This window comes from Carcharodon carcharias, chromosome 10, assembly GCF_017639515.1.
Source record: "Carcharodon carcharias isolate sCarCar2 chromosome 10, sCarCar2.pri, whole genome shotgun sequence".
Taxonomy (NCBI): domain Eukaryota; kingdom Metazoa; phylum Chordata; class Chondrichthyes; order Lamniformes; family Lamnidae; genus Carcharodon; species Carcharodon carcharias.
This window is the reverse complement of record NC_054476.1, coordinates 34,913,102-34,937,037: the sequence shown is the minus strand read 5'-3', so window position 1 is coordinate 34,937,037 and position 23,936 is coordinate 34,913,102. Positions and strand designations below refer to the sequence as shown.

General features: G+C 43.9%; 1 protein-coding gene across 1 annotated transcript; it reads left to right on the top strand.

Annotated features, from left to right (window-relative positions):
- The first annotated feature begins 5,787 nt into the window (after positions 1–5,787).
- LOC121282813 (ovochymase-2-like) lies at positions 5,788–23,041 on the top strand. Its single transcript, XM_041196629.1, has 7 exons — positions 5,788–5,878; positions 11,716–11,825; positions 15,340–15,431; positions 16,515–16,687; positions 18,593–18,688; positions 19,445–19,596; positions 22,829–23,041. The coding sequence occupies exons 1-7, from the start codon at positions 5,788–5,790 to the stop codon at positions 23,039–23,041; spliced, it is 927 nt and encodes a 308-aa protein (XP_041052563.1).
- Positions 23,042–23,936: the final 895 nt, after the last annotated feature.

Below are 23,936 nucleotides of genomic sequence, written 5' to 3'. Positions count from 1 at the left end.
GGGGGCAGTTGGGGGCGTTCGGGAAGCCAAATGACCCCCGCGATTGGCTCTGCACCGCAGTTTAATTGGCCTGCCCTGTGTGGATTGCGAGCGGCAGCGCTGAGCGCTGCCTGAGTGGGCGGGGTGAGGGCAAGTGGGCCTGGCATGAAGTTCGTGCACGTGCGGGAAAGAGCGCTTTAATCTCCTTGAGGCACGGGGCTGCCTCAGGGGGATTGAAGCGCTGTTTAAAAAATTAATAAAGACAATAAGGATTTAATAAAACATGTCCCCTCGTGTGACTCTGTGACATGAGATGGGACATGTTTTTTAATTTTAATTCCAAAATAAAATTTTTGTTTAACATTTATTTGCTTTAGGAAGCCTCATCCCGCTCGTGGATGAGGTTTTTCCTAAAAAATGTAAAGGTCGCTTGGCCTTTTCGCCTGCCTGCCAACCGTTAGGTTGGACGGTCAGCGTAAATTTGAAGTTAATTAGATTGTTAATGGCCTTAATAGGCCTTTTAATTATCGGCGGGTGTGCAGCCGACTCTGGCGCACGCCTGCCGAATGAAATATTGTGCGAGTGTGCGATGACATCGGCACACATGCCTAATGTCATCTCGCATCGTTTAACGCTCGGGCGTGTCGGGCATGTGCCCGCACACCAAGCGTAATATTCTGCCCCATGCATCTGCTGCCCTAGTCGTTAGCTAGATGGTAGCAGTTGTAGGTTTGGAAGGTGCTGCCGAAGGTCAGTTTCTGCAGTGCATCTTGTAGATGGTACACACTGCTGTCACTGTACGTCGGTAGTGGAGGGAGCGAATGTTTGTGAATGGGGTGCCAATCAAGCTGGCTGCTTTGCCCTGGATGGTGTCAAGCTTCTTGAGTGTTGTTGGAGATGCACTCATCATATTTTCCTCTTGATCCTGCAAACATAATCTTTACTTTCCTGCATCCTTCCACCTATGAAGACGCAGCAAACAAATCCATTTCAGATGAGGTGTCTTCATTCAGTACTGTTGGCTGAAGAGGCCAATCCTAGACAGAGGTAGTTTCTACCACAAGCACTGCACACAAAGCTACCAAGCATCATTGTGGGTTGTTGTTTTGGTGCTGGCTTCTGTTGCCAAGCTGCTGTAGCCATTGGTCACTGTGGTGGTGCATGCCAACTCAGGAGGCGTTGTTATTTTTCTCTGTCGTCAGCTTGTGACTTCCAGTTGTGATAATCAATGTCTAATCATGTCACAGTTGCAGGCATCCTTGAAGCAGAGCCTTGGGTATCCTACTGGTCATCCAGCTACCTCACCATACAACAAGTCCTTGAATATGCAACTGCCTTCCATCTTGCAGGCGTGCCTGAGCCAACGAAGCTGCCTCTGTTTGACAAGCATGAACAAACTTGGAACTCTGTCTTTGAAAGGACTGTTGCATTCATGATTTTGACCTGCCAGGATATACCCATAATACGCTGCAGACGGTGAAGATGGAAATTATTGAGCTTTTTTTCTTGCTAACTGATTTTCGCCTGTGTTTCACAGCCACACAGCAAAGTGCTGAGAACAAAGGCACAGACATAATTAGCTTCCTTCATTTAGTATCATTTCCTGAGAAAACAGAACCTGTTGCCTAGGTGTCAACTTGGGGGTTGCCATTGCCATCTCTGGTTGGACATGTTCCTAGACATTTCATCACATGACCCTCTCACCACCAACAACCCTGTCCCCAAACCCGAGCCATTGGTCACCCAAGCTGTCCGCCCTCAGGATGCCTTCCTTACGAACAGCTGTTTGGAAAATGAACAGATTCTTTGTTGCCTGATTGGATGATTCTTGCCCATCAATAAAATGGCCTTTTCTCGCCTCCACGCCTAGTGTTTTTATTTTTAACAAATGAAAGTTTTCAAAGAAAATGGAAAGAAAAACACATATTTTTAACACTCCTCTGATTTTTCTGCCAGGTTTTGCTCGCAGAAGTGTGTAGAAGATTAATCTTTCATTCCTGGAGTCTCCAGGGCAATCCCTTTGTAAACTAAGGTGATACTTAAGATCCAGCAGCTGGATATCATGAACTGAGAGGGAGCCCAGATCGTTGGTTATCCTAGGATGTATGGAGACATAGTATGGAGCTTTGGAGGCCATATATGGGGTTTGATTTTAACAGGGGTTGGATACGCTGGGATCATTCTGTGCAGGATGGCGACAGGGTGAGTGACAGATTCAGCAGTGCCCCGGAGAGGTTTTCACTCCCGATCCTGATTTTCATATTCAGGATCAGACCCCTGACATGTCCTGGCAGGGATAACCTCAGGACATCCCAAAGCCCTTTAAAGCCAATTAAGTACTTTTGAAATATCGCCACTATTGTAATTTAGAAAACGCAATAGCCAATTGCGCACGTTATCTCTCACACACAGTTTTGTGATAATGGGTGGAATTGGCCCAAATTTACACAAAGTGCTGTGGCAGGCGTGAAAAACGACGTCTTACCCTCCAGCTGCAAGGGCCGGTTTTTGCGCCATATCGTCCGCTTTCCACCTCATTAATTATGCAGCCACAGGAAACACGCCATCTCGCTGGCGGGCGGCCTCCGAATCGCCTGCCATGCCGTTACCTCACTATTTCCTCACTGGGTGCCATATTTAAACTGCAGCCACACACACAGTTCACAATGCTCGCAGCCCAGGACTGCTCCAGTGGAGGCATGGCCCCGAAAGCCAAGAAGAGTTCAGTGACCTGCTGAAAAGACCTCCACTCCCACTCTGGCTGAACAAGGTCCAGCAATCTCACCCGTCCAGCTTGGTCAGCACCAACACCACACAGAAAAGGTTGGCCATCCAGTGCAGAAAGAGGAAGAATGATCGCATTCATGCCGTCAGGGTAAGGCAACCATCTCATCACTTTAAACCCACACGCTCACAAGCCATTCTCTGGCATTTCACTCACTGCCAGCTCAAGGGACATCACAACTCACTGTCTCACACAGACTCTCACATCTCCATCTGGCCTCATCTCCTCTGGAGGCTGCCTCCTCATCCCTCACCATCTTGAGGCCACTTGCACAGAACAACATGTGTCCCCCCCATACACATCCTGGGATACCCTCCTTCCCCAGTAAAGCCCTCATTCTGCAGCCTCTTCCCTTGCCTGAGGCCACTTCTTCCCCTTCCCCAAGCAAGCCACAGCCCTGCAGCCGATGAAAAGCCCCCGCCTTACGGCTGAACTGGTAGGTAGAGACCTGCCCTTGAGCCCCCCCTAAAAGTGACGTGGTGCTGCCTCCGAAGTCTGGTGCTGATGACCACGAGTGCTGCCTCAAGCAAGGTCAGCAAACAAACCTTGAAGTTCCGAGCGAAGTGCAGCTCGCCAGGTGCATGTCACTTTTGTACAGTTGTGAAACTCCTCGCCTGTTGGGGGATGATCTTGGCGAGCAGGGCTTATAAAGCGATGCTGAAGCATTGAAATTAGGGGCTGAATTTTTTGCCTGTCGGGCGGGCGGGGAGCCGATCCCTGCTAGAGAAGCAGGCCCCGCCGCCATTTTAAGTGGGTGGGCCAATTAAGGCCTGCCCAGCATGATGTCTGCTAGGAAATGCCATGCGCTTCCTGTGCAGGCGGGGAGGGGATGGGGGGCGGTGGGGGAATTCCCCAAATGCGAGAGTGCGCTCTTTTGCGCATGTGCATGAAAGAGCACACATCTCCCTGAGGCTAAGTGCTGCCTCAGGGAGATCACTGAAAGGTTTTCAAATTTTAAAAATAGAAAAATAATACAATCATTAACATGTCCCCCTCATGTGACAATGTCACACAAGATGGGACATGTTAATAAATTGCACAAAAACTTTTATAAATTTTTAAAAAACTGACATGAAACCTCATCCCGCCAGTGGATGAGGTTTCATATTTTTTCAGAAGCCCGCTGAGGCTCCTGGCCTGTCCAGCAATGGGAGTGGAAAATTCCACCCAATGTCTTTTTGTGATGTTGATTGAGGGATAATTATTGGCCAGGTCATCAGGAATAACTCCTGCCCTTTTATGCAAAATAGTGGCCATGAGATCTAGAGCAGTTAGGGCCTCAGTTTAATGTCTCATTCAAAAGATAGCACCTCTGACTGCGCAGCACCCCTTCAGTACTCACCTGGGATCATCAACCTTGAAGTCTCTGGAGTGGGACTTGAACCCATAACTTTCTGACTCAAAGGTAAGAGTGTTACCCACTGAGGTACAGCTGGCAGCACATCTATATAGGTTTATATATATCTATATAACATAAAACATACGCATACACACATATATATGTGTATATACATGAGGAGTGGTAACGTCACTGGTTTCATAAACCAGAGGTCTAGACTAATGTATGACAACTGGTGGAATTTAAATTCAATTAATAAAATCTGGATTTGAACGTTAGTCTCAGTAATGGTGACCGTGAAACTATCATCGATTGTTGTAAAAACCCATCTGAGTCATTAAGCTGTTTAGGGAAGGAAATCTGCCATCCTTATCGATCTACATGCGACTCCAGATCCACAGTAATGTGGTTGACTCTTAGCTGCCCTCAGAAATAGCCTAACAAGCCACTCTGTCTAAGGGCAATTAGGGATGGGCAACACCTACATCCCGTGAAAGAATAAATAAAAAAAACTATACATAAATATGAGAAAGAATGTAGATATATAAGGCACACAGAGATGCATGTGCATATATGTTCCATAAAGAACGCCCACATGAAGTGGCTGAAGCAGAGCAACAACAGCTTATATTTATATAGCACAATTAATAAAATCTAATAAAATATGCCCATAGTGTTTCACAGGAGCATTATAAAGCAAAATAAAGTCACATGAGGAGGTATTAGAACAGGTAATAAAAAATTTGGTCAAAAGGTAGGTTTTAAGGAGTGTCTTAAAGGAGGAAAGAGAGGTAGAGAGGTGAAGTGGTTTAGGGAATGAATTCCAGAGCTTTGGAGTCAGATAGCTGAAGGCACGGTTGCCAGTGGCTGTACGATTATAATCAGAGATGATCAAGCAGCCAGACTTGGAGGGGCACTGAGAGCTTGGCAGGGTTGGTGGGGATATGGAGATAGGGAGGGATGATACCAGGGAGGGATTTGAAGGTCAGGATGAGAAATTTAAAATCAAAATGCTGCTTAATTGGCAGTCAATGTAGGTCAGCAAAAACAGGGGTGATGAGTGAACAGAAGTTGGTGCGATTTAGGATATAGGCAGCAGAGTTTTGGATGATCTCAAGTTTGCAGATGGTGGAATGTGAGACGCTGGCCATGCAGGAGTTCCATGTTGGAATAGTCTAGTCTAAAACAGGAAAGGACCTTGCATTTGCATGTGCTTGTGCGTATGTATGTGTCTGTGTGTGTGTGTGTGTGTGTGTGTGTATGCGCGTGTGTGTGTTTGTGCAAATGCTTGTGTGGATATATATAGATATATGTACATGCAGGCAGATGTCTTTTTCTGTTCAGCCTCTATAACTCTGATAGACCCTGGGGTGTCCTTTTACTATCTCTGACCCCTGGTCATTTGAAACGTTTCAGTGGAGCTATGTAAAAAGCAACAGTGCATTTTATGACTCCTTGTGCAACTTTTGCAATGAATCAGACACCAATATAAACTCAGGCGGGTGGGCTCTCTACTCTCAGTCAGTTATAACCAGTTAATATCAGACCTGGTTGAACAGTAACTGGATGCTGTCCGCCAGTGTCTCTGCTGTCCTTCTTCTGTCTCTGTAACAATACATCTCTTTCTCTCTCTCTCTCTCTTTCTCCAAGGATTTCCACACTGGTCAAACACTCAGGAGCCAACATGCGAGTAACTCCAGGCCATCTCTTCTTCATTGGGCTGATATTTCGCTACAACTCTGTCATTGACATGAAGCCAGTGCAGAGCCAGAATGGTAAGCTTGAGTCCTTTTTCGAGTTTTTTTTAACCAAAATATAGCAAATGGACTAACATTACTGTTAATTACTGTTAAAAATAATGTAAGCGTAGGCCACAAATTGCTCTGGCTAATATTAATAACAGATCCTGAATATATGGTTAAAACATGCCTTTAACTGTGATTTTAATGGAGGGCATTACTCTCATCAAGGTAAATGATGGGCTGAGTGGCCTCCTGAGCTGCAGACCTCATTCAGTGGATTAGTGGATATGGGAATTGCATTGGAAACCATTAAACTATCATCTGCTGATATCACCCAAAGTGATTTCTCATCTTAGATGATGGGAATGATGCCCCAGATACAATGGTGACACTTGATGTTAGATTCTGACTTTGTGTAATAGCGTAAAATGGTGAAACGATTTCAAAGGAAATTAAGATCAGGAGAGATGTAAAACAAGTTTCTGTAGGATTGAAGAACCTGCATTTTGATAGCACCTTCCATAACCTCAGAATGTCCCAAATTGCTTTACAGCCAATGAAGTACTTTTGAATTGTTCTCACTGTTGTAATGCAGCAGGTAATTTGTTCACAGCAAGCACCCACCAACACCAGTGAGAAAATGACCAAATAATCGGTTTTAGATTTTGGTTGAAGGGTAAATGTTTGCCCAGGACACTGCGTTGAATTCGTACATGGGATATTTTCCTTTACTAGAGGCACAGAACAGGGATGTTGTGCTAGAACTGCACAGTCTACTAGTTTGGCAATAAATAAAGGACTGCATACAATTTTGGTCACAACATTGTAAGAAGAGCATGGTTGCACTAGAGAGGAAGATTTATGAGGATGTTGCCAGGAATGGGGAATTTTAGCTACAAGGAAAAACTGGACAGGCCGGGATTGTTCCCTTTGGCACAGAGGCTGATGGGTGATTTAATTGAGGTGTGCAAAATAATGAGGGAATAGATGGAGTGGATAGGAAGGATTGCTTTCCCTCAGCAGAGAGGTCAATAAACTGGGATTGAGTCGATTTAAAGTAATCAGTAGAAGGATTAGAGGCAAATTGGCAGAAACCTTTATTGCATTTAAAAATCACTTGGATATGCACTTGAAGGCCATGACCTACAGGGCTACAGTCCAAAAGCTGCAACATGGGATTAGGCTAGATAGCTCTATGTCAGCTGACACAGGCATGATAGGCCAAATTGCTTCCTTCTGGGGCATAAATTTTCTCTGGTCCTAAGTCCCCATCTCTCTTCTTCAAAATAGTGCCATGATCCGTTAATCCAGCTGAAAGGGCAGATAGAGCCTTAGTTTAATGTCTCATCTGAAAGACAGCATCTCCAGCAGTGCAACATTCCCTCAGTAATGCTCAGAGTGTGTCAGCCTGGATTATGTGCTTGAGACTCTGGAGTGGATCTGGAACTCACAATCTTTTTGAATCAGAGATGAGAGTGCTACCAACTGAGCCCCAATTACTGTTTATCAGTATGAATATCAGTTTATTGGTTTTACAGTATAGCCCAGAATTATGATCTACCCCTTGGTATTCTGATTTGATACTGATTTGTTCAGTTACATGTCTGGATTTTCTGAAGCCATTAAGATAGTAATTTTGATCTTGAGAGATAGAGTAAAATGAGTTTTATGGCTTGCACACCATGTTAAAAATATTTTCGTTGAATTCGGTGGAAACAAAAGTGGAGAGAGGTGTTTAATGGGTGGGCCAGCTGATGTCACTCGCCATACACTATCACCAACACTCAAAAGAGTCAACCACATATTGTGGGACTGGACTCATGTAAAAGTAGAAGCTTCCCTTCCATTAAGTGGGTTAGTGAACCAACAGGGCTTTTGTGTCAATCCAGAGACTTCCATGGTCACTTTTATCTGGTGCTGACCCCTAACTTACCAGGTTTTGCTGAACCCAGTTTCACAGCTTGCCGTGGTAAGTTTAGATTTCACAACATCTGGGCTACTAGTCCACTAACCATAACCGCAACTGTGGTTATGCTAAACCAAGAAAGATAGGAACAGGAAGGGGCCATTCAGCCTCTCAAAGCTGTTCTAGTAATCGGTCAAATCATGGTTGGTCTGTACCTTAATTCTGTCCACCCAAATTGGCTTTCTTACCCTTTGTACCCTTGCCTAACAAAAATAGGTATGAGTCTATGTTTCTACGTTATGATAATAATAACAGATGACTTATGAACATATTTATACAACATTTCCATGTCCATTATTGATGCTATGGGGATAACATTCATCTTGGAAAGTAAATTAGAACTGGTGATAGTGAATTGCCTACCTGTGTTACACACCACCCAATTTGGCTTTTTTTTTATTTGCTCACGGGAGGTGGGCATCACTGGCTAGGCCAGCATTTATTGCCCATCCCTAATTGCCCTTGAGAAGATGGTGGTGAACTGCCTTCTTGAACAACTGCAGTCCATGTGTTGTTGGAACAATCATAGTGCTGTTAGTAAGGGAGTTCCAGGATTTTGACCCATTGACAGTGAAGGAACGGCGATATAGTTCCAACTCAGGATGGTGTGTGACTTGGAGGGGTACTTGCAGGTGGTGGTGTTCCTATGTATCTGATGCCCTTGCCCTTTTAGGTGGCAGAGTTCACAGATTTGGAATGTGCTGTCGAAGGAGACTTGGTGAGTTGCTATAGTGCACCTTGTAGATGTTACATGTTGTTGCCACTGTGCGATGGTGGTGAAGGGATTGAATGCTGAAGGTGGAGGATGGGGTGCTAATCAAGTAGGCTGCTTTGTCCTGGATGGTGTCAAGCTCCCTGAGTGTTGTTAGAGCCGCACTCATCCAGGCAAGTGGAGAGTATTCTGCCACATTCCTGACTTGTGCCTTGTAGATGGTAGACAGGCTTTGGGGAGTCAGGAGGTGGGTCATCCTCCATAGAATTCTCGAACTCTACCTGTGTTTGTAGCCAGTGTGCTTATATGGCTGGTCCAGTTCAGTTTCTGGTCAATGGTAACCCCCAGGATGTTGATAGTGGGGGATTCAGTGATGGTATTGGCAATGAATGTCAAAGGGAAATAGTTGGGTTCTCTCTTGTTGGAGATGGTCATTGCCTGACACTTGTGTGGCACAAATGATACTTGCCACTTTCCACCCAATCTAAGTATTATCCAAGTGTTGCTGCATGTGGAGATGGACTGCTTCAATATCTGAGGAGTCGTGAATGGTGCTGAACATTGTGCAGTTGTTAGTGAATATTCCCAATTCTAACCTTGGGATGGAGGGAAGATAATTGCTGAAACAATCGAAGATAGTTGGACCTAGTCACCATCCTAATGAACTCCTGCAGCGATCCAGTTGCCTTCAATCCTTTCTTGATATCAGATGGAGTGAATTGATTTTGTTGAAGACTGAAATCTCTGATTTTGGGAACCTCAGGAGGAAGCCAAGGCAGATCATCCACTTGGCACTTCTGGCTGAAGGTGCTGCAAATACTTCAGCCTCATTTTTTGCACTAATGTGCTGGGCTCCACGAGGATGGGGATATTTGTGGAGCATCCTCTTCCAATTAGTTGTTTAATTGTCTACCACCATTCATGACAGGACATAGCAGGACTGCAGAACTCAGGTCTGATCCATTCGTTGTGCGATCGCTTACCTCTGTCTATAACATGCTGCTTCCGCTGTTTGGCGTGCATGTTGTACTGTTTTGTAGTTATGCCCGGTACTGCTCCTGACATGCCCTCCTGCACGCATCATTGAATCAGGGTTGAACCCCCAGCTTGATGGTAATGGTAGAGTGACGGATATGTCTGGCCATGAGGCTAAAGATTGTGGTTGTATACAATTCTGCTGCTGCTGATGGCCCACAGTGCCTCATCAATGCCCAGTTTTGTGTTGCTAGATCTGTTTGAAATCCATCCCATTTAGCATGCTGGTAGCGCCACACAACACAATGGAGGGTATCCTTAATGTGAAATTGGACTCCTTCTCTGCAAGGACTCTGCGGTGGTCACTCCTACCAATACTGTTGTGGACAGATGCATTTGTGACAGCTGAATTGGTGAGGACGAGGTCAAATATGTTTTTCCCTCTTGTCGGTTCCCTCACGACCTGCTGCAGACCTAGTCTAGCAGCTATGTTTTTTAGGACTCAACCAGCTTAGTCAGTAGCAGTGCTACCAAACCACTGTTCGTGATGGATATTGAAGTCCCCCACCCAGAGTACATTCTGTGCCCTTGTCACCCCCAAGTGCTTCCTCCAAGTGGTGTTCAACATGGAGGAGTACTGATTCATCAGCTGAGGTGGGTGGTAGGTGGAAATCCGCAGGGAGTTTCCTTGCTCATGTTTGACCTGATGGCGTGAGACTTCATGGGGTCCAGAGACGATATGAGGACGCCCAGGGCATCTCCCTCCAGACTGTATGCCACTGTGCCACCACCTCTGCTGGTTCTGTTCTGCCGGTTGGGCATGATATACCCAGAGATGATGATGGTCAGTGACACTCTAAGGTATGATTCTGAGAGTGTGACTATGTCAGGCTGTTGACTAGTCTGTGAGAAAGCTCTCCCGATTTTGGCACAAGCCCCCAAATATTTGTAAGGAGGATGTTGGAGTCTCTACAGGGCTGGATGTGAAATTGTCATTTCCAATGTCTAGTCTATCCATTTTCATTCCTTTTAGACTTTCCAGCAGTTTGATACAACTGAGTGGCTTGCTAGGCCATTTCAGCAGTCAGTTAAGAGTTAACCACATTGCTGTGGTTCTGGAGTCACATGTAGGCCAGATCAGCTAAGTACAGCAGATTTCCTTCATAAAGTGCATTAGTGAACCAGACAGATTTTTAGACAATAAGCGACAATGGTTTTGTGGTCACCATTAGAGCAGCTTTTTATTATAGATTTATCAATTTTAAATTCCATCATGTGCCAGAGGATTAGCCTGGGTCTCTGGATTACTAGTGCAGTGACATTATCACTATGTCACCCCCTTCCATTGATAATGAAAGTTGTGTGGAGTTTAGAATGGGAAGTCTGTTTGCTATTGCTTGTTTTGCATGAATGGTCAAAATGGGTTTCACCCCCTATATATGTGACCTGTGGTGTTTAATGTTCTTGGCACTTATTTTTATAACAGTGGAAGTACAAACTGTACTTCATCAAGAGGTGGAAACTTAAACCATGACAACAGCATTCATTACTTCAATGATGACATAAGACAACAAAAACTTACGTTCAGATATTGCCTTTAATTTAGCAAAACATCCCAAGGCACTTCACAGGAGCATAAATCAAACAAGATTTGACATTGAGCCAAATAAGGAGATGTGAGGACAGGTGACCAAAAGCTTGGGTCAAAGAGAAAGGATTTAGGAAGCTCCTGAACTACATGCTGAGGGACGTACTAAAGTTTGGGCATCTGCTGCAAAGGCGGGGTGGAGAAAGGGGACTATCTAAGGATCTCCCATCGTAGTATAATGAGGGGCTAGAAACCATGTAAACCCTTCAGGTTGTATGCACGAGGGAATGTTTGACATGAAATGTAAATGTACATTGTAAATATAACCTGTAATGGCAAATATAATGAGGTACCTGATGTACTGCTTTGAAAGAAAATGCATTGCACTTATGAAATGTTAAATTTGAACTGTTATGTAATATACTTTTACAAATTTTATGAATGAAGTATACCTTTGAAAAAAAGCAAAATCTGTTTATAATAATTGGGCAAATATCGCCATTCAAATAGCTGGGAGCGGAATAACATAAGGATGTGTTTAGTGGTTTCCCTCTAACACTGGAAGCTTAGAACTCTTCCAAATTATAAACAAACTGAAATTAACTGTTCTTATCTCTTCACTTTTGAAGTTTTTAAGTGTGGCATTCATCCTGCGAAGGGAGGGGTCCCATTTTTGCTGAATTTGTGGAATCGTATTGTTGGGGGCAAGGAGTCGGAGCCTGGAGCACACCCTTGGCAGGTAGAGTATATTGTGTCCTAGGGCCTATTTTAGACAAGGTTGATCAATTCTGTGGGCTATAAAAGCGATGATGTGGGCATTGGTCTAAACCAACTGGCTGATTCTGAGTCAACAACTGCCAGCTGAGCTATTGCGAGAGGCTCTTAACAGTTACAGGTGTTATGATCACACATTCAGTGAGCCACTACTTAAATGAATGTTTCCAGCCACTGAAGTACAATCCACTCAATTTGCCTAGGGTTGCTGAATTATTGATAACACATTGTCAATGCATTAGAAAAAGTACAGAGTGTACTGAAATCAATCATGAAGAAGGAGAAGAGAAGGTTAAGGTTTACACTCTAGAAAGAGGGAAGCTGAAAAAGGGCCAGAAGTCAACCGTTTGGTTTATTGAAGCTTCTGCTGTTACCCAGTGAGCAATAGAAGCTGTTTTGTTTTAATTTCCTATGCCTTAATATTTATATATTAACTAAACATCATTGAAGCATTAATTTGTAAATGAGCAAACTAGGATTATATAGGATTGCAGAAGATATACAACACAGTAACAGATCCAGGTATGTCTGTTTCTGTTTTTGTACAGTAACAGATCAGTTGACCCAACCAGTCCATGCTGGTGTTTACACTCCAATCAAGCCTCCTCCCATTTTTCCTCGTGTAAATTTTTCCATGTTACCCTCTATTCCCCTCTCCCTCATACATTTGTCTTGTTTCCCCTTAATGAATCTATAGTATGCACTTCTAACTACTCCCTGTGGTAAGAAGTTCCACATTCTCACCCCTCTTTCTTAAAAGAAGATTCTTCTGAATTCCCTATTGGATTTCTTGGTAACTATTTTCTAGTGATAGCTTCTAGTTATGCTCTTCCTGACAAAAGAAAATGTTCTATTTGTCCGCTCTGTCAAAAGCTTTCATGATTTCAAAGACTTCTATTAGGTCACCCCTCAGACTCCTTTTTTGAAGAGGCAAGACACCCACCCATCTATCCTTTCCTGATATGTATGCCCACATAATTCTGGTATCATCTTGTAAATCTTCTTGCACCCTCTCCAGTGCCTTGATATCCTTTTTTATAATATGGCCACCAGAACTGCACACAGTACTCTAAATGTGGCCTAACCAAGAGTTGGTACAGGTTTAGCATAACTTCCTGATTTTTCAATTCGATCCCTCTAGAAATAAGTGCTTGGTTTGCTTACTTTATGGTCTTGCTAATCTATGGCGCAACTTTTAGTGATTGATGTATCCCTTTGTTCCTATACCCCACCATGACTTGTACTGTAATAAGTGTAACATGTGAACTGTCATAAGGGTTCAGACATGAATAGAATAAATAATGACACTGGCAAAAGTATAAATTATAAAACTCTCAAACTAATCTTACTGAACTATGTTTCAAAATCACTAGAAAATAGCATACTGATAGCTGATGAACAGGTGAATAACACCATGAAGAAACTATTATTGAAAAATAAAACTCACAAGCTGAACGCTTTCTATTCAGTTGTATCCTCATTTTATAAATACTGCACAGAAGCTAAAACCCCCCAATCCACAGGAAAACTAGCCTGCCTAACTCTAAACTATGAAATCAAAGGTTTACACATCCAGTTATCTGGATGATATCCACAAAACTGGAACTTCCACATAATCCCCAGCCTTGCCCTTCACTCTCATTACTTTAACTCAACCACTGAAAAACTGACACTTCCCCTCCAGCTCTCTGCTTTAACTCAACCAGGAGACTAAAGGGTTACACCTTCCCTAAATGATACTCACAAGTTTTTCCCTTGCCTAGCCCAGCTGGTCCCCTCTAGCCTCTGTTCATGCTAGGAGCACTAGTCAGATGTCCAGAGGAAAAGGTGTAACTTCTGATGCTTTGGCCAATGTCTGGCTGTACAGTGAGAAACAAAGGAAGGTATGCCTTTCTTATCCCCCTCAGTACATGTGTTCGGAACCTGTGATGATCAGGGATTGGTTACTCCCTGCAGAGTCCCTACAAACTGTTTCAAAATAAGCTTTTTTGACTCAAAACTCTTAAAGAGGCCTAGTATTCCACATGTTTGATAAGCATCACCCAAGTGCATCCTTCACATTGTTCCAAGGCTCCTCATTCTCCTGACCATAATGATACCGATGAAATCAGAAAGAGTTATATGATGTTCACCCTGCCGGTGTTTTAACAATCATATATACTTGTACCATTGGAATGTTTGCAACAAGAACAGACCCCTCACCTGACTCCTTATAATTACAGGCTTTTGGTCAATTGATTGCCTGTATCCTATCTTCGGATCCAGAGACCCAGGGTAATGCTCTGGGACCAGGATTTGAATCTTGCCACAGTGGATGGTGGAACTTGAATTTGATAAAAATCTGGAATTAAAAGTCTAATGATGACCATGATACCATTGTCGATTGTGTAAAAACCCATCTGGTTCACTAATGTCCTTTAGGGAAGGAAATCTGCTGCCTTTACCTACATGTGACTCCGGACCCACAACACAGGTTGACTCTTAAATGCCCCTCTGAAATGGCCTAGCAAGCCACTCAGTTGTTTCAAACCGCTACAAAGTTTATAAGGAATAAAACCAGATGGACCACTAAGCATCGGCCTAGGCGCTATAGTTGTGGTATGCAGCCAAAAATTGATCTGTTACATCGTTATTTCAGTCCATATTTACATAATTGACCTCTATAATCTTCATACCAAAATGTACTTTCTCACATTTATCTCTGTTGAACTTCATTTGCTAATTATTTGCCCCACTCTGCAAGTTTATTAATGTCCTCCTGTAATTTGTTGCAGTCTTCCTCAGTATTGACTATCACCTCCCAATTTAAGCCATCCGTGCACAAAATTTGAGTAAAAATTGTGTTTTTGATTCCAAAGTTCAAATTGATGATATCAATGGTGAATAGCTAGCTGGCTGAAATCTGTTTGCAGGCACCCAGTCTAAGTGCTTTAAGAAATAATTGGATTGGCCCCAGCTGGATTCTGGGCACTGCACTTTAGGAAGGATGTCAAAGTCTTGGAGAGGTTGCAGAGAAGATTTACTGGAATGAGAGCAGGGATGAAGGACTTCAGTTATATGGTAAGACTGGAAAGTCTGGAATTACTCTCTTTAGAGCAGAGAAGGTTAAGGGAGGATATAATGTAGGTATTCAAAATTATAAGGTCTTGATTGAGAGAAACAGTTTCCAATGGCTGGAGGGCCAGTCACCAGTGGGCACAGATGTAAGATTTTTGGCTAGAGAATCCAAGGAGAATTTTTGTTACACAATGAGTTGTGATTTGGAATGCACTGCCTGAAAGGATGGTAAAAACACTTGGAATTTGCATAAATACTTGAAAAGGAAAAAATGAATACTTGGCTATGGGGAATGAGCCTGGGGTATGGAGGTAGGGCTTTCAAAGAGCTGGCATAAGAATGATGGGCCAAATGGCATCCCTCTGTGCTGAATGATTCTATGTACTTTTTGTGGATTTAACAGCGTTGAAAATCTTCGGCAGGTTTCTTTGAAACGACGTAAAACCCATTACTGCGGAGGGACGATTATCAGTGAGAAGTGGGTGTTGACAGCGGCTCATTGCATCCGGGACAGGTACAGACTCACTGAAGTTGTCCTCATATTATCAAGAGCTCATTTCATGATTTAAAATCAGTCTAACAAAATTAAAGCCTTCCTGTGAGAATATATTTGTTATGTCTGCCTAAGTTAAACCTATCTACTGATGACTTAGTGATGTAGCTGGGAGGACTCGATTGGAAGTAAGGGTAATACATCGGTGGATAGATTTAAAGGCCAAACCCACTATTCATTTCTCCTTTATGTGTTTGTCTAACTTCTCTTTAGATGCATCTATATTATTTGCTTCAACCATTTCCTGTGATAGCAAGTTCCACAATCTGACCACTACACTCAAGTCCAGTTTTGAAATCTTCAATTAACCTCCCCCCCACTCCCAGCCTCAAAAGCTTCTGGGTGGGAGAGTGTTCCAGATTTCCACTATCCTTTGTGTGAAGAAGTGCCTCCTCACATTACCCCTGAACAGCCTAGCTCTAATTTTAAGGTTATGCCCCATGTTCCAGGCTCCCCCACCAGAGGAAATGGTTCTGTATCTACCCCATTGAATTCTTTGATCAGCTTAAGCATATCAATTATATCACTTCTTAATCTTCTAAATTCAACTGAATACAAGTCAAGTCTAGAAAGAAAGATCTGCAATTCCATAGCGCCACTCACAACCTCAGGACATCTCAAGGGGATTACAGCAACTGGAGTACTTTCTAAATATGTTGTCACTGCGCGTTGTAGGAACCATGGCAGCTAGTTTATGCACAGCAAGCTCCCATAAACATCAATGTGATAATGACCTGATGATCTGTTTTAGTGATTTTGGTTGGAGGGTAATTATTGGGGCAGGACATTAGAGAGAACTCCACTGCTTTTCTTTGAAATTGTGCCAAGCGATTTTATGTCCATCTGAGAGAGCAGACAGAGCCTGTCCACATAACTTAACTCCTTTAAGCCCTTCAAGCATTGCGTGGTACATTCCAGACCTGAGCAGCTTAGAGGGAACATTGTCAACTAGTCTACGCGCTGCGGGTTCCACCTGATAAGAGAGTATATCTCCTTAGGAACGTGCTGCATTGTTACCTATTTGTTTATTTTGGTTGGCCTCAGGAACATCTTGACTGTGTTGAAGGTGACAGCTGGGGAATATAACCTGAAGAACTTGGACAAAGAGGAGCAAACTCAAACGGTCAAACGCATCATCATACATCCCAAATTCAAGGCTGCCTACCCAGTAGAGTATGATATTGCTCTTCTGGAAATCAATGGCATCTTCACTTTTGGTAACTTTTAGTTGAGTAACTTTTCTTTGTTGATATGTTATCCTTGAAGATTGTTCTAACATCAGGTTCAACTTCATGGCTCTGATACCCTAATGGTTTGATACTGGTACATACTTGCAACTTAGCAGTGCTGAGTTCTACTGGCAGGAAAACAAGGTATTCAATCTCTCATGACCTCAGCCATGGTAATGCACTTGCCTTTTTGTCAGAAGGTTGTGGGTTCCAGTCCCAATTCAGCTACTTGAGTGAATATCCAGGTTGGCACTCTGTGATGCCAGTACTGAGAGGGTGCTGAATGGTTTGTTTCTGTGTGATGTCATTCGATGAATTATTAAGGAGACATTTCTACAGTTTGATGTTAGAACTAAATTTATCAAAAAGGGTGCTCCAGGAATCACAAGCTTTGAAATATGTTATAAATTTGCCATTTAAGGATTCTGACAAAAGTGGAAATATATTTTGAACAAGAAAGATTTGTTAATTAATGAGCAATGTGTCTTCTGATTGGTAAACCAAAAATTATTCACTCATCTAGCAATTGCAACATTTGGATGGGGGGGCAGCCACTGAGAAAATCAGTGATGGATCTTCCGTCAGACCACAGGATTTTATTCCCTGACTTGAGCTGTTGGGTTGTCCCAATTCAATAGCACTCTTGATTTAACTTACCCAGGTTTACTTTGTGTTCTGGTTTTCTTTGCATGCTTTCTTTCCTTCCTTTCTTTTGTCCTTCCCTTCCTTTCCTAAATGCAAACATACAGAATTGATAGGCAGGCAGGACTAGCTGGTCCATCAAGCCCGTCCCACATCAGGATGGCTGAGTATCACAGCTGAACAATTCTTTCTCCCCAAACTCACAGCTGCCACGTATTCAGCTGAGAAAAGAAATAAAAACAGAGAAAAACCCAGGTTATTCACTCGAACAAACCTAACACGAATACTGTGGCTATAAGAGCAGGTCAGAGGCTGGGAATTCTGTATCGAGTGACTCACTTCCTGACTCCCCAAAGCCTGTCCGCCATTTTCAAAGCACAAGTCAGGAAGACCCCCACACTTGCTTAATTAAGTGCAGTTCCAACAACACTCCAGAAGTTCAATTCCATCCAGGACAAATCAGCCCACTTGATTGGCAACCCGTCCACCACCTTTCAACATTCATTTAACAGTGGCAACAGTATGTACCCTTAACATGATGCACTGCAACTTGCCAAGCTTCCTTCAACAGCACCTTCCAAGCCTGCAACCTCTTCCGCCTAGAAGGGCAAGGGCAGTAGACACATGGGAACACCACCAACTGCGAGTTCCTCTCCAAGTCACATACCATTCTGATGTGCAGCTGTATCGCCATTCCTTCACTGTCACTGGATCAAAAACCTGAAACTCTATCCCTAACAGCCCTGTTGGTGCACCTACATCACATGGACTGCAGCAGTTCAAGAAAGTGGATCTTCGCCACCTTCTCAAGGGCAATTAGGGATGAGTAATAAATGCTGGCCAAGCCAGTGACACCCACATTCCATGAAAAAAAATAAAGAAAAAAAAGTCCTTTCTGACCGCTTACATTTTGTGCTCAAGTCTCTGGAGTAAGACTTTATCCGATGTCCTTCTGACTCAAAGCAGAGAATGCTAACAAGTTGGAACCTTACAGAACCTTAACCATCCTTTACAATGTGGAGAAGGGAAGGGTTCACCCACACCCACACCCACCAGACATGGAAACCTCACTGGTTTCAATTGGGATTAAGTGTTGGAGCTGCAGTCTGTGCTCGTTTGGAGTTGTCTGAAGTGAGACCTGAGCCAAGCCACTCTGTCTCTAAGATAGAAACATAACAACAGAATCAGCAGTGACTCATCCTTCTAGGCAACTGAGAGACAGTGGCAAACTTTTGTGCTCTTCTGTCACAGGTGAAAATATCTATCCAGCATGTCTTCCTAATGAAGATGACACTTTCGATATAGGAAAAATTTGCACCACTGCTGGCTGGGGACGGCTGTCTGAGGGTAAGTGTTGCAGCTAAAATGGTATCATCCTGGAATTGGCTTAATAAATTCATAACAGGAGTTCCCCAGGAAGGGCCTATTCGATCGGGATGCCAATATATTCGATCCTGACCTAACATCAAAGTATCTACTGTGGCCTGTAGGGGGCAGTACTTTTGCTCGCTTCCCAAACATGGCTACTGATGTCAGAGTAGTGCCAAAGAGTTCTCACCATGGCATTTGTGGGTTGAATTCTAAACATCAATAAGCCTGGAATAAGAAGCTTAATGGTGACCATGAAACTACTGGATCATCATAAAAACCCAACTGGTTCATTAATGCGCTTTAGGGAAAGTAACCTGTCATCCTTACCTAGTCTGGGCCCATATGTCACTGCAGGTCCACAGCAAGGTGGTTGACTTTTGCTGCCTGCTGAAGTCTAATAAGCCAAGAAGGCAGCTCACCACCAGCTTCTCAATGGCGATTAGGGATGGGCAATAAATGCCTGCTTTTCTAGTGATGTCCACATATCATGAATGAATAAATGAAAGAAAATTCTTTCTGTGAGGAATTCCTGAGATCTCAGACTCTAAAGAGGTCTGGTGCAGGGTTTACACTTGCAGACACCACTGCCTGATCCAATGGTTGTTGTGGGGCACAAACCATTTTGTATGTATCATTTGTTCCTTCAGTTTCAATTGAAGCCTAACCAGTGTTGTAAATTCAGATTGCTGCTGCCTAGTTTTCAGGGATGATTATTATTATGTTGTCCTCCAGGTGGAAGATTACCAAACACTTTACAAGAGGTTGAGCTTCCCATCCTTGATTTCAAGACTTGCTTAAAGGTGATGCAATCAGTGATAAAACAATTCAAGGGGGAAACCCTCACGTGCGCTGGGTTCCCTGACGGAAGGAAGGATGCATGTCAGGTAAGAAAAAGGATCAGTGAAAGTCTTGCCTTTCTATAGCACCTTTCACAACTGCAGAACGTCTCAAAGCATCTTTACAACCAAAGCGTTTTCTCATTACATAATACTTAGTCTAAAATCCCTAGTTGATTCTTGAATGTGCTGCTCTAGAAACCCATCTCGTACACACTCCAGGAATTCATCCTCCACAGCATTAGTGCTAATTAGGTTTACCCAGTCTATATGTAAATTGAATTACCCATCACAACTGTATTACCTATGTTACATGCAGCTCTAATTTCCTGATTTATACCATGCCCAACATTACCACTACAGTTTGGTGGCCTCTAAACAACTCCCACAAATGTTTGCTGCCCTTTGCTGTTTGTTAGCTCCACCCAAACTGATTCTACATCTTGATCCTTCGATCTAAGATACTTTCTCACTAGTGTACTGATCTCACCCCTTATTAACAGTCCTACTCCGCCTCCTTTTCCTTTTAGCCTATCCTCCCTAAATGGCAAATATCCTTGAATGTTCAGTTCTCAGTCTTGGTCACCCTTTAACCATGTCTTTGTAATGGCCCTTTACCTCTATTTGTGCCTTCAAATCATCTACCTTGTTGTGAATGCTACATGTATTCAGATAGATTGCCCTTAACTTTGTCTTTTTAACATTAAATCATTCTAATTCTATTTGATGCTTGCCTTCCCTTTGTCTGCCTTCTAATTTCACTTACTATTTTTCTACTTCCTGTTATCAGTTTCACTTCCTTTGAATCTGAGCTCCCTCTCAGGTTCCCATCCAGCTGCCAATCTATTTTACACCCTCCCCAACAGCACTAGCAAATTTCCCTGCAAGGATGTTAGTCCCAGTCTTGCTAAGGCGCAGCCTACTTATCTTATACAGGTCCTGCCTACTTGAGAACCGACCCAATGCCTCAGAAATCTGATGCACTCCTTTCTACATCATTTCTCCAGCCTTGCCTTCATTGCTCAATCCTCTTATTCCTATGCTCAGTGTAAGTAGCACTAAGAGTAATCCCAAGATTACCACCTTTGAGATCCTGCTTTTTAATTTCATCCCTAACTCCCTAAAATCTGCTTTCAGGACCTCGTTCCTCTCCCTACCTATGTCATTGGTACCAATGTAGACCACAACATCTGGCTGTTTACCCTCCCCCAGAAGAATGTCTTGCAACTGCTCTGTGACAACCTTGAACCTGGAACCAGGGAGACAACATACCATCCTGAAGTCACGTCTATGGCCACAGAAATGCCTGTCTGTGTCCCTAACTAAAGAATCCCCATATCAATATTGCTCTTCCACTCTTTTTTCTCCCCTCCTGCGCAGCTGAGTCACCCCTGGTACCACAGACTTGGGTCTGACTGCACTCCTCTGGTGGACCATCGCCCGCTCCACTATTCAAAATGGGAAACAAGATAGCGAGCGAGATCGACTCAGGTGACTCCTGCACTACCTGCCTGGTTCTCTTAGACTGCCTGGTGGTCACCCATTCCCTCTCTGCCTGCACGCTCCGACCCTGCGGTTTTCACCACCTCCGTAAATGTGCTACCCATATAATTCTCTCCTTTGCGGATGCACCACAGTGACTCCAGTCGCTGCTTGAATTCTGAAACCTGGAGCTCAATTTTCTGCCGCCAAAGTGTAGGGGGTGGTGGTGTGTGTCAGCTTCACCTCTGACTTCTGAGCGGTCCGAATCGCTCCCACTCCCTGGGTTCTAGACCTTGGACCTATTTGGGGGTTGTGACAAAGTGCAGCAGACAACTGGTTTTGGTGCAAGGAAAAAAAAACTGGGTTTACTGAAGTCACAAATGAACTTATAACATTAGGATTACACTGAGATTATACAGACCTACAAAGTACACTTAGTTAAGAGTGGGGAACACACAGCATAATGAGGGAAAATCACGGTACTAATCCCCTTACCTTTGTCCCAACCCCCAAAGCCTAACTAAATTGAACTAGGAGAGGTCAGGGATCATGCTCACTAACCAGGGTTCCTTGACAGCCAGGTAAGCCGGTTGCAGTTTTGGGGTACGCTCTTTGTGTCCTCTGGGGCCTGCCGTCCCCACATGGTCCTGCTCTGTGGAATCTGCGAAGGTTCTTCAGTTGGGTGGAGGGCACGGTTGTGGGTGGTTGCTCTTCGTGGAGCGCTGCGGTTGCAGCCTTGTCTTCGGTTGAGCCTGCCACCCCGTGCCCCTCGCCGTGAGGTTGCCTGCGGGCCTGCAAACCTCTAGATCTCCTTCTTCCGCTTGGCTCAGCTACCTCTCCCTGCTTAAACTCTGCTTCAACTGCTCCAAAACTGCTCACCCTCCTTGCTTTCGTAACTGGTGGCCCATTTATACTGTTTTTCAAATTTCTTATCTCAATCCAAATCAAGGTTAGTTCTTTGTCTGATTTTTTGTGAGCTTCTTCAGGTGATTGTTGTCTCATTGTTTTTAATGGGCTCGCATGTTTATTGTTGTCTTCCTGTCCCCGTAACTAGTCATCAACTGAAAGCCATTGTTTATCTGGAGTATTGATAGGCTTGCATAATTGCATTGATTGCTGCCTTCCTCCCTTAGTAGTTAGTAGTGATTATTTATGCAAGATTTTGATGGGCTTTAGTTTCATGTAAGATGAAGTCTTTCTCTGGGTTGATTGTTTTAAAGGGAAGAATGCGTATTCTGTCTCCTCTCGTTGTCTGGCGTCAGGCAACAATCCACACTGTACTCAACAAACCCGGGCATGTCCAGTTCCAGGCCTTCATGGGCCTAGCTTCTTGTCTGCAGGGTTCTACACTTAACTCAGCAGTTGGGTCCTCTGCCATAAAAGTCCAAAAGTCATATCCTTGTTGATGATATGAAAAATGTGGGAATTTTGAGAACCCTTCAAATGACACTTCCTGAAGATGTGTTTATCTAGGACACATGGTGTGTCATGACTTCCCACATTTCACAGGATCCACATTCCACTTAGCTAGCTGCTCTGCCATACCATAACTTTACAAATTATTTGTTATAAGTAGAATAACTCACTCACCAATCAGCTTGTTCCCCTGTACTGAAGTAAGAACCAAATACTAGAATTTGAAAGGTGGATCTAGGTGCTGCTGACTGCCTCCAGGTCCTCTTTTCACCCATGGCAGCTAATTTGCACACAGCAAACTCCCATAAACAATACTGTGATAATGACTGGATGATTTATTTCAATGATGTTGGTTGTGTGATCCATACCTTTACTTTTGGAGGGTGATTCGGGAGGTCCTCTGATGTGTCGGGGTGAAGGAGACGCCTGGACTGTGGTTGGAGTGACGTCATGGGGGATGGGCTGTGGCCGCAGTTGGAAGGACAACAACAGCAAATCACCGAATAAAAGAGGGACGCCTGGGATCTTCACTAAAGTCAAAGCTTTGAAATCATGGATTCAGCAAATCATGAACAATGGTACAGGAACAGTTTAACTATGCTATTACTGTGGAATTAGGAAAAGGTTTTATATGGAAGGATATGGAGAAAGGACAATGAAGTGGGATCAGAGTAGAAGGGCTTGCACCAGCATGGTCTACCTTTGTGAATTTGCGATTAGTGTCTGTCTACTTCACTCCACCATTGGTGACTCTGCCTTCAGTTGGCTGGTTCCCAAGCTCTGGAATTGCCTTCTTAAAGCTCCGGCCAAGGATTTTCTGATCCCGCCTGTGCAGGACCCATCGCGGGCAGGATGGAAAATTTGGCGACCCCACGCAATAAGTTTAAATCTCTGCAGGGACTTGTTGGCCATGGAAGGTGTGTTCATAATGTTGCCAAACAGGCTAATTATCTTCCTGGAAATCCTCCTGATACTTCCTGTGGCAGGCAGTGAGAGTGGGAGGGTGTCTGGGTCAGCCATCTGCAGAAGACAATAGTCTTCGCTGCAGTACCTTGCCAAGCATAACCGTGGACCAATCACAGAAGGGGGCATGATACCTGAAGAGAGAAAAAGAGACACTTCAAAGCCTGTCAATGAAAGAAATACAGGAGCAGTTGACTATTTTTTCTTTGCTTCCTCACTTGGGACTGGGGTTCCTCTGAGAGGCCATGAACCATGTCTACTGAGGGGGCCTGACTCCACTGAAATTGTAGGGGGTTGTGGTTAACTGCCCACCCCAGCAAGGGGGTTGGCAAGCATGGGACTGTTCCTTGCAGGTTGGCTGCCTGCATCCCGAGCCGGCAAAAATAGCTGGGCACGGGAAGGAATTCTGGAATCGGGATCAGCCCAGCAATTTTCAAGGGCTCCCTAGTTGGCCCGACTTGGCAAAAATCTGATACTCATACAATACAAATCAAAGAAGTTATGCTAAACCTTTTTAAATCATTGGT